The sequence below is a fragment of the Physeter macrocephalus genome, chromosome 6 (genome assembly GCF_002837175.3).
Source record: "Physeter macrocephalus isolate SW-GA chromosome 6, ASM283717v5, whole genome shotgun sequence".
NCBI classification, from domain to species: domain Eukaryota; kingdom Metazoa; phylum Chordata; class Mammalia; order Artiodactyla; family Physeteridae; genus Physeter; species Physeter macrocephalus.
This window is the reverse complement of record NC_041219.1, coordinates 73892740-73904467: the sequence shown is the minus strand read 5'-3', so window position 1 is coordinate 73904467 and position 11728 is coordinate 73892740. Positions and strand designations below refer to the sequence as shown.

General features: G+C 39.0%; 1 protein-coding gene across 6 annotated transcripts in view; it reads left to right on the top strand.

Annotated features, from left to right (window-relative positions):
• The window catches only part of ITPR2 (inositol 1,4,5-trisphosphate receptor type 2), a 537217-nt gene that overhangs the window by 168094 nt on the left and 357395 nt on the right, over nt 1-11728 (top strand). For all 6 annotated transcript variants that reach the window (XM_024129066.3, XM_028491109.2, XM_028491111.2 and 3 more), the window contains 6 exons: nt 1843-1984; nt 4076-4237; nt 8381-8553; nt 9690-9809; nt 9926-10111; nt 11256-11507. In XM_024129066.3, the coding sequence (XP_023984834.1) occupies nt 1843-1984; nt 4076-4237; nt 8381-8553; nt 9690-9809; nt 9926-10111; nt 11256-11507 (1035 nt within the window). The remainder of the gene's footprint in view (nt 1-1842; nt 1985-4075; nt 4238-8380; nt 8554-9689; nt 9810-9925; nt 10112-11255; nt 11508-11728) is intronic.

Sequence of the window (11728 nt, the reverse complement as noted above, 5' to 3'; positions counted from 1 at the left end):
TAACACCATACACAAAAATAAACTTCAAATTGATTTAGAGGCCTAAATGTAAGATGGACAGTATAAAACTCTTAGAGGAAAACATAGGAAGATCACTCTATGACATAAATCACAGCAAGACCTTTTTTGATCCACCTCCTAGAGTAATGGAAATAAAAACAAAAATAAACAAATGGGACCTAATGAAACTTCAGTGCTTTTGCACAGCAAAGAAAACCATAAACAAGACGAAAAGATAACCCTCAGAATGGGAGAAAATATTTGCAAATGAATCATCGAACAAGGGATTAATCTGCAAAATATTTAAACAGCTCATGCTGTTCAATATTAAAGAAACAAACAACTCTATCCAAAAATGAGCATAATACCTAAATAGACATTTCTCCAAAGAAGACATACAGATGGCCAAGAAGCACATGAAAAGTTGCTCAACATCAGTATTAGAGAAATGCAAATGAAAACTACAATGAGGTATCACCTCACACCAGTTAGAATGGGCATCATCAGAAAATCTACAAACAACAAATGCTGGAGAGGGCGTGGAGAAAGGGGAACGCTCTTGCACTGTTGGTGGGAATGTAAATTGACACAGCCACTATGAAGAACAGTATGGAGGTTCCTTAAAGAACTAAAAATAGCATTACCATATGACCCAGCCATCCCACTCCTGGGCATATACCCAGAGAAAACCATAATTCAAAAAGACACATGCACCCCAAAATCTTCATTGCAGCCCTTTTTACAATAGCCAGGTCATGGAAGCAACGTAAATGCCCATCGACATACGATTGGATAAAGAAGTTGTGGTACATATATACAATGGAATATTACTCAGCCATAGGGCGTGGAGAAAGGGGAACGCTCTTGCACTGTTGGTGGGAATGTAAATTGACACAGCCACTATGAAGAACAGTATGGAGGTTCCTTAAAGAACTAAAAATAGCATTACCATATGACCCAGCCATCCCACTCCTGGGCATATACCCAGAGAAAACCATAATTCAAAAAGACACATGCACCCCAAAATCTTCATTGCAGCACTTTTTACAATAGCCAGGTCATGGAAGCAACGTAAATGCCCATCGACAGACGATTGGATAAAGAAGTTGTTGTACATATATACAATGGAATATTACTCAGCCATAAAAAGGAACGAAATTAGGTCACTTGTATAGACGTGGATGGGTCTAGAGACTGTCATACAGAGTGAAGTAAGTCAGAAAGAGAAAAACAAACATTGTATATTAACGCATATATGTGGAACCCAGAAAAATGGTATAGATGAACCAGTTTGCAGGGCAGAAATAGAGACACAGATGTAGAGAACAAACGTATGGACACCAAGGGGGGAAAGCGGCGCCAGGGTGGGGGTGGGGGTGTGATGATTTGGGCTATTGGGATTGACCTGTATACACTGATGTGTATTAAATGGATGACTAATAAGAAAAATAAATAAATAAATAAATAATAAAAAAGAATTTAGTTTAGCTGTTCTCCCTTAAAGCAGAAATACTCTTCTTTGGTAATCAGTCGTGGAAGAACATCTGTGGATAGGTGAAATGCTCTCAACACATCTGGTTTTGGGACTCATAGGGTTTTATTTCATAGCTGTGTTTCCAGATACTTGATTAGAGCTGGAGGTGGGGTGGGGTTGGAGGAACTGAAAAAGGGATGCTCTTCATAAAGATTTAAGTAAATATTAACTGCATTAAGTATTTTGTTAATTAAATAATTTTTATTATAAAATACTGTAACTTTTGTAGTATTTTAGTTCTTAGTGTTTATTTAAATATATTTCCAAAATTAAGCACACCATAATGTTTCCTTTTCATTTTATGATAGGTTTGTGACCAAATTATTGGAAGACCTTATCTTCTTTGTTGCTGATGTACCTAACAATGGACAAGACGTTCTGGATGTGGTAATCACCAAGCCAAACCGAGAACGTCAGAAATTAATGAGGGAACAAAACATATTGGCACAGGTGAATGTTTCCATGTACTAATTTTTCATATTTTATCTTTTTGAATTATAGTATCGGGAAAGTTCTTGTATTGGTTATCTATTGACGTGTAACAAGTTACCCCAAAACTTAGTGTCTCAAACCAGCAGATACTTACAGTTTCTGTGGATTAGGAATCTGTGGGTAGTTTAGGTGGACATTTCTTGCTCAGGGTGTTTCACAGGCTGCATGCAATCAAGGTGCTGGCTGGGCTGCAGTCAGCTCGAGGCTCAAATGGGAGAGGATTCACTTCCCAGCTCACTGGCATGGGCGTCCGCAGAGGGCTGCCTCAAGAGCTGGCAGCTTGCTTTCCTTAGAAGTGAGAGATCCAAGACAGAGCAAGAGAGGGCCTTCAGATGGAGGCCATAGTTTTCTTGTAACCTAATCTTAGAAGTAACATCTCATCATTTCTACCTTGTTTCTTAGTTAGAAGTGAGTCAACAAATCCAGCCCACAGTCAAGAAGACAGTATTCCATACAAGTATAATTCCAGGAAGCAGGGATCATTGGGGCCCATCTTGGAGACAGCCTATCACAGACCTTGAAAAACCTACGTGGTCAGACTGTCTCCAGAAAATATGCTCTAATGCTTTTTTAAGTACAATTTCCAGGGGAACTGGAAGCTGCCATCTTCATTTGCTTCCTACTTTTTTCCCTTTCTTCCTTCGAAAAGTAGGGCAGTCTATTCATCAGCTCTCAAGTGCCCTATACAATATTCTAGTTTTTTCCCTGGAAGTCTAGAGCTGCTTCTATGCTATGTCTTCCTGAAATTGTTCATAACATGTCAGTAAATTAATTTACTCCTTAATAATATGCACATTTGGACATGCCTACCTTCGTGCATTCTTTTTATTCTGATAATTGTTATATAAAGTAATGGGCTTCTGCATTAATTGTGGACTGAAGGAAGATACTTAAATAAAATTTGTGTTATTAATAGACATGTTCTTGTGGAGTTGGGAAAGGAAGACAGCAGACATATTGTCAAGTAATATTCTATAGCTGATTGTCTGAGTATATAAAATCAACGTTTTTCTCAAAGAAAGTAAAGGTTGCAAATCTAATGAGACAAAGCCTTTTCTGACATTAACATTTCTTTTGTATAAAACATTTGATTTCAAGGACTTTTAGGACCTTGAATGATTTATTAATATTATTTCAATGATTTATTAATATTATTTTCAACATATGTCAAACATTTTACTTTAGTATTATAAATAATAAAATTCAAGGTTTAGTGAATATAGAATTACTGAAGAAACTTTAATTCATGTTATATTTCATGAACTACAGAGGATAATTCCATTCCATTTCACTTTCTTGTATGACGCCTCATATCTTTGCCTAGGTGCTCTTTCATAAACAATTTGCTCATCCTACCAGTTCATCTCCAGGTGATCCTACCTGCTGTCTTGCTGCCTAAAAGAATTATATTCCTTAGTGATTTTTAAATACTTCCCAACTGCTAATCTTCTTACAAGAAGAATCTGAGTCACTGGGTATCACCAGCTGCCCATATGGCTCCTTATTTGTTTTGAATGCTTATGCATTCATTGATTTGGCCACATCTTTATGTATAGAAACAATAAATTAATTCTTTTATGAAGAGGTTTAAAAGCAATATTTGGGGGCAGTTTTCAGATGAAAAGTAAATATTTTCCTTATTATTTTGACTTTAGAAAGTTATAGAAAATAATAGAAAGAATTATAAAGCCTATCAAAATCAAACTCTATTTTAGTTCATCTGAATATGTTCATGTAACTTGGTACAACCTAACATCTTTATATTTTTATTTTAATAAAATAGAATTTCTAAACAAAATTAAGCATTTTATTTAAATATTGTTTTTGTCATTCAACTTAGGGAATCCTTTTAGCAGTATTTTTCTGTCCCTTAATATGTTGGTCTTGTATCCTAAAAAAATCTTTTTTTTTTACTACATGTTAATTCTATTCAAATATTACACAAGTGTTTCCCAGTCAGTGTGTAATAAACACACTGTTTATTGCAATGTTACAAAACGTGCACCTCCATTCATCAGAATAAGCTGTTGTTTTTTTTTTTCCTGATAGGTATTTGGGATTCTGAAAGCGCCCTTTAAGGAGAAAGCAGGAGAAGGCTCAATGCTGAGACTTGAAGATCTGGGGGATCAAAGATATGCCCCCTACAAGTACATGCTGAGGCTGTGCTATCGTGTGCTGAGACATTCACAGCAGGACTACCGGAAAAATCAGGTGGAGGGTGGCTCCCTTTTTACCTCTGTTTAACATCTAAAGTATGGGCAAAGTTCTTTGGTTACTGTTCTAAGACATTTAAATAGGAACGGGAAATTCTGCTTTGCAATGCAATGTTTTATATCGGCACCACACAAAAATGACCTAAAATGTATTTGAGCTGACATATGTATTTATTCTTCCACGTAAAATTAGGATTGTCAAGGGAGGATGTCTAAGTCCTTGTATGTGCATGGTATTAGCTCCTGCTGGGCAGGAGGCATGCTGGATATGTTATGTAAAGAGGAATGAGACATTTTTTGGCATTTCTAGGAGCATGTGCGGTATCAAATCACTGTGTGTAGGCCAAAGAGTTCATTGTCTGGTGGAAAAGATATGACATGTACATCTGAAACATAAGGTAGAGGCATAGAGGGGACAGGAGAGATAGGAGAGCATTGTGGGAATTCAGGAGAGAGAGGAGCTCAGCTGGGGGAACCCAGGAAGAGCACTTGGAGAAGAAGCATTTGGGTTGGATGAAAATCATTTTCAGAAATTATATGGGAACAAGCATTTTAGTGAAGAGGTATTTCTGAAAAGAGAATGATGGATCCTAGAAAGGGCACTTTCATCCCAAGATATTCCTAACTGTGGAGGACAGGGAACCCAGGCGTGTCCAGGGATATAGCTAAAAGTTCCCAACTGCAAGTGAAGTTTCTTTTAAGTCTCAGTTTTGTCTTAAAATATATATTATATTTTGCAATGTGCTCAATAATACACATTTGCTTAATATAAAATTGCTTTCAGTTAATTATCATTTGGTACATTAGTGTCCCATGTTTCTCTTAGCCAGTTGGAGAGATGAGTACATAGTTTGTAAACTTCACTGATGCGTTTGGTACAAGGAAGGATGCTGTAAGAGAAAGCTGGGAAGGCAGGTAGGGCTGAGCCATGGAGGGGCTAGGTTGTCAGGCCTGGAGGCTGAAAGTTATTTGGGAATAGTTAGTATTTACTGAGTGCTTACATTTTACCAGGCTCAGTTCTAAGCACTTTTCACAACATAATTTGGTTAATACTGAGTTAAGATGAAGAACTGACGCACAGAGAGGTTAAATAAATTGCCAAAGAATACACAGTTTTGACTGGAGCCAGTATTCAGACCCAGGCTCTTAATAATCAGTACTGCCTCTAAAGTAGTCTAAAAGTTATTTGGTAAGAAAAAAAAATTGCTTTAAAAAAAAGTGTGAAAATACATTTTTTTTGAAATTCAGTTTAAAGATTAAGAAAAAGTCTAAAAAGAATATGTAAAACAGATTAACCAGAAGATAAATAATTTGACAAGGACAAGAGTGAAGAAGCAGACAATATAAACAGATTCTTAAATGCTTTTAAATGTAATCCTAGTTATAAACATTTTTCCTCCCAATTGAAAATGCTTGTCATTGGAATTATTTTTCCCAACTTCGTTGCATTCCTTTAAGATGGCAAGGTAATGTAGGTAGAGTTATGTTGTTTTATTGGAAGGAAAATTAAGTTCCACAACGTCAAATGACAGACCTTCAAGCACCCAGAGAGTCAGCTTCCGAGAAGCCCCAGATACCAGGGCCACATTATTCAGCGGAGGTCAGGGATGGGGGTGGGACTGGCGGTCACTCCGTGGCCTCATTTCCCTTCTTGGGTCTAGAAAGATCTACTTTGCTAGACAGGCCTCCACTCCACACTACATGCAATAGTCTATGAGAGAGATTGAATTAACTGAAAAAATCAATAGATCTACAGGGTTTACCTGGTACCCTCAGAACCACAGAACCCCCTAATGTGCGTGTCCTCCGTTGCACTCAGTCTTTGGAAGGGTCCTGTGGACCCGCTTTCCACAGCACTGCCCTGTGCTTCAGCACCGGATATCCTTGGTTTGGCTGTTCTGCTAGTACCTAGTAGATTGTCCAGGCAGCACGTCTCAATTGGTGTCTTTTCCCAGTCCCTCGAGGTCTGGCACAAAGTTCTTTCTCACTCCTCCCTGTCTAAGTTGGGGACTCGCATGCCTGGTGTCCTGAGGAGGGACTTCCCTGCTGGCGCAGTGGTTAAGAATCTACCTGCCAATGCAGGGGACATGGGTTTGAGCCCTGGTCCAGGAAGATCCCACATGCCGCGGAGCAACTAAGCCCGTGCTCCACAGCTACTGAGCCTGCGCTCTAGAGCCTGTGAGCCACAACTGCTGAGCCCACGTGCCGCAAGTACTGAAGCCCGTGTGCCTAGAGCGCATGCTCCGCAACAAGAGAAGCCACCACAATGAGAAGCCCGTGCGCCGCAACGAAGAGTAGCCCCCACTCGCCGCAACTAGAGAAAGCCTGTGTGCAACAATGAAGACCCAATGGAGCCAAAAATAAATAATAATAATAATTTTAAAAAAGCTTGAGCAGAAAGACTTTCTACTTTTTGCATAATTCCTTGTTCTCCTTTATCCTCACCTATATTTTATAGAGTCCTAATAGGGAATTCTTTTGTGATTTAGTACTAACCCAAATCTTTCATGTTGAGTTTCTGTTTATTGTTATTTATAGAATTTGGAAACACCTCTAATTTCGTTTGATTATTTACTGGCATCTTGATCTATTTATCAAACATCTTGGAGGTTTGCCTTATAGCAGGGTCTGATTATAATAGTCGTACAAGTGTATAAATTAATACATATCTTTAAAATGATACACTAATAGAAGACATTTACTTTACTTAACTGGTACCCAATATACAAAACCATCATTTTGAAAAAGGCCACAGAATTGCTGCCTAGAATATAATGAGATTTGTACAACCAGTATCATTTTCAAGGAACAGGTAGGTTCCAGTAAATCTTAAGGCAAAAACACTTTCTAATCAATAAATTTTCCCATCGTAGAAAACATCCCCAAGGAGAATCCCCAAGAAATTGAAGTGGAAACTTTGGATTGTGGACGGGTTTAAGCTTACCAGTGCTGTGGTTGGCTGAGATGTGGCTTGGAAGAGAGGCGAGGTGGTGGGAAGGGGAAGGAACAGGTGGAATCATGCATGAGGGAAGCTCGCCAGTGGCTTTCTCTTGCTCTAAGAATGGATGTTTCTGTGTTCACCGTGGCTCGCAAGGACGTCACCTCCCATGTCAGCTCTTGCTTTCTGCTCACTCGCTGTACTCCAGCCACAGTGGCCACCTTGTGTTTACAGAACTCCCAAGACTGGGTTCCACCATTACAGAGCCTTCCACTTGGTACTCCCACTGCTTGATGGCTTCTCTCCCCACGGCTGCCTCCTTTTTATCATTTCCATCATTTCTATCATAGGTCAAATGTCCCCTCTTCAAGAGTCTACCCCATCTCAAGTTGTCACCTTTTCCCATCCCTCTGTTTCTTTCATTTCACTTCTCAACATGTAAAATGATCCTATTTACTACCTCATTGACTGCCCCTTCTCACTAGGATGTAAGCTCTATGGGAGCTTATCTCTTGTCTTACTGCCGCATCCCTAGTCTCGCAGACAGTACCTGGAATGGCTTTCCAGAAATATGTCTTGAATGAATGGATCTGATCAATAAAGTGATCAATCGCATTATCTTGTTGGATAGCTTTTTAAAGACAAAAAGTGCTGTGAAATTTTATCATTATTTTAAAGAGATTTAATAGGTCATTGTGGTATATGTACAAAAAAGAAATCAGCTAAGTTCACCTGGGATCGTCATGTAACGGTATAGAGCTCATGCTTCATGAACCAAATGTCAAAGAGTCATTTTTGTTTTTATAATTATGCCAGAATCCTAGGTTGTAGCTCTTAGTGAGTGTTTGAAGAAGGGCGTCTGTTATACTGGTGAAATCATTACTTACCATGTCATAAAAAATTGTCATTTTAACTCAGTTTATTTTTGTTTTTCTCAGTTGTAAGAGTGTAAGCACCCGTATGAAAAATTATTACTAGGCACGTAATTTTCTGTTATAATTTGAATGAGGTATATGCGAATATATTTCCATTTCCTTCCTCAAATATCCTATTTACTAAAGAATTATTTATTTGCTCTTCATTAACAATAATTTTTAGCGAGTTTTCTGTTATGAATAAATTAATCAATGTTGCTGACCCTAATAGAACCTGTTATTTCTGAGCTCTTTGGCAGTGCATTCTGACAGTCTTTCTCCTTTGTAGGAATATATTGCTAAGAATTTCTGTGTCATGCAGTCCCAGATTGGCTATGATATTTTGGCAGAAGATACCATCACAGCTTTGTTGCACAACAACAGAAAACTACTAGAGAAACACATCACAGCAAAAGAAATAGAAACATTTGTTAGTTTACTCAGGAGAAATCGGGAGCCAAGGTTTGAAGTGGTTCATGCGGTATTCTTTTCTTGTGGGGACTGTGGCTTTTTGCTTTATTTTTAGAACTTTTTAAAAATTCGAATTGTTTCCCGGACAAAACAGTGTTGGGCTTATTGCTATAATAATTATGTACCATAAAGAGTTATTATCTCATAGGAGATCAAAACCCTTTATAGACGTATTTAAGTGTAATTGATGTTCACTCTGATAACTTGTGTTTTTATAGTACCCCATAGTTTTTCAAAATATATTCATATTTCATTCAGTTCAATACATTTCCTCATTTAAACCCTTGCACATTCTCATGAAGTACACTGGTCGTATAATATTATCCACATTTTAGAGATGAGAAAATAGAAGCCTAGAGACCAACTAGGAACAGAATTTAGAGTTTCTGACTCCACATCAAGTACCCTGTCTCTTATACCATGCTGCCTTATCTGGGAGAAATGAATGCAGAAAAGTCAAGCAGATTGACAAAATTTTCTTATTTAGCAAGCAAATAAGTGTTAGAAGGTAGAATTGGGCCTCGGACTTGACCAGGCCATATTCACGTTGATTAAGTATGTGCTGTATGTCTGTTTTACTCAGTACAACATCAGCTTTGATCTGGCTTTGTTTTTTGTTTGTTTGTTTTTTTGTGGTATGCGGGCCTCCCTCTGTTGTGGCCCCTCCCGTTGCGGAGCACAGGCTCCGGACGCGCAGGCCCAGCGGCCATGGCTCACGGGCCCAGCCGCTCCGCGGCATGTGGGATCCTCCCAGACCGGGGCGCGAACCTGGTTTCCCTGCATCGGCAGGCGGACGCGCAACCACTGCGCCACCAGGGAAGCCCTCTGGCTTTGTTTTGATATTGTAAATAAAACAAGTCACAGTGCTGTGGGATGAATATCACCAAATAAATAAAAGCAAACATATCATTTTTGGAAACAAGATTTGTCCTAAATACAAATAATTGGATATTTAATTTGTTTCTAATGGTGCAGTAGATAAGCAACACATTAGAAAAATGTTGCATGGAAATAATATTAAAAATATATCTAGAAAGTCAGTTTCATTATATCTCAAAGTATATTTGGGGAGATGATTTTATAAGATGCTTTTTGTTAATGATCAATTTAATTTTTTCTCTTGTCAGGTTTTTGGATTATTTATCAGATCTCTGTGTGTCTAATACCACCGCTATACCTGTAACTCAAGAACTCATCTGCAAATTTATGTTGAGCCCAGGCAATGCAGATATTCTCATTCAAACTAAGTAAGCCCAGATGATGGAGACATCCTTTTCTGTTCATTATTTGTAAGCAATGCAGTTCCTTATCATGTTTCTGAATGAGTTTGTTCATAGATTTTGTGTGTGTTATTTATTTCAAGGCTGGTCTCAATGCAAGGAGACAACCCCATGGAGAGCGCCATCCTTTCAGATGACATTGATGAGGAAGAAGTTTGGCTCTACTGGATTGACAGCAACAAGGAACCTCATGGCAAAGCTATCAGGCACCTTGCTCAGGAAGCAAAAGAAGGCACCAAGGCTGATTTAGAAGTTCTTACCTACTACAGGTTAAGTATTGTAGAGAATCGTAATTCTCAGTCTCACATATTCATTGAGAGATGATTCTCTGATATCTCGAAAAGTTAGGTATCTATGAAGAAGAAATTTAAGAAGTTGTGTCAGAACTAGGGTAGCTGAAATATTTAGTATTATTTAAAATATTCACAATAAATGTGAACATCTGTGTTTTCCACATATACCACTTGCAATTTTCTAATTTTCCACTAGTTTGGAACTGTTGTGCAGCAAAGGATTTTTTCCTCTTGTTGACTGGTGTGGGTGCAGATGAGAGACGTGTTGGGACCTAGGTAATCGAGTTGAGAGGGAGGTGAAATTGGGGCTGGGGAAGCTGATCCGGTTGTAGGGGTGGCCTCAGAGAAAGTTAGCTGGTAGTTATGTATATACCACTTGTGATTATGTGGAGACCTAGGGCTTCAGAGAAACTGGTGTCTTTAGCTGTGAAAGTTCAGTGGGGGCATATGGCAGTCGAAATTTCAATGGTAGTTGTTGGTGGTCAGTATATTGGGAGCAAGAAACTAGCTGGTGTTTTTGAGTCTAAGCCCTGGAAACCCAAGGCAGAAGCCCTTGGGCAACTTTGGGCCCAAAGGACAGGAATCTGAGAAAGGCAGAGAATTCACTGTATTCCTTGGTTTCTGTAGCTACAGCTACAAAGCCAAAGGCTACTTTCTGGATCTCAGAGGCTGATGAATCCAAGTGTACCAATGCCTTTGGATTGATTACATTTGGTTTGGGAACCGAGTGGGTCTCCCCTTGGAGTGTAGATACCAGAGCCTGGAGCTGAGTGAGCCTGGGCAACGCAGAGAGAGATGGTTTCATGTGAGCTGTTGTCCATAGCCTACAGGCTTAGTGTATTTGCAGACCTAGGAAACCGAGAACTGAGAGCCTAATGACATTCTTCACCAGATATATGTTGCTGGAACAAGTAAGGGAAGTTGCAACTGAATGGGCATAGAGGTGATTTCATCTGTGTGTTGTCATTTGATCACTTAACCTACTACCAGAAGAGTTTGACTCCAGTTATCACCTACAATGGGAAATATGGGAATCATAAAAGTAGATGCTGATTGATACTAACATTTATGAACTTTATCAAGATAAGACAAATAATGCTATATGTTTAATATTTTTAAGGTACCAGCTAAATCTCTTTGCAAGGATGTGCTTGGATCGCCAGTATCTGGCCATAAACCAGATTTCTACACAGCTCTCTGTTGATCTTATCCTGCGGTGTATGTCAGATGAGAGCCTTCCCTTTGACCTCCGAGCATCTTTTTGTCGCCTTATGCTGCACATGCATGTTGACCGGGATCCCCAGGAGTCTGTGGTGCCTGTTCGCTATGCCAGGCTCTGGACAGAAATCCCCACGAAGATCACGATTCATGAGTATGTTTGGAAAAATTTCTTTTTTTTTTTTAAATTTTTGAATGTTATTTATTTTATTATACAGCAGGTTCTTATTAGTCATCAATTTTTTTTTTTTTTTTTTTTTTTTTTTGCGATACATGGGCCTCTCCCTGTTGTGGCCTCCTCCGTTGGAGAGCACAGGCTCCGGATGCGCAGGCTCAGCGGCCATGGCTCACGGGCCCAGCCGCTCCGCGGCACGT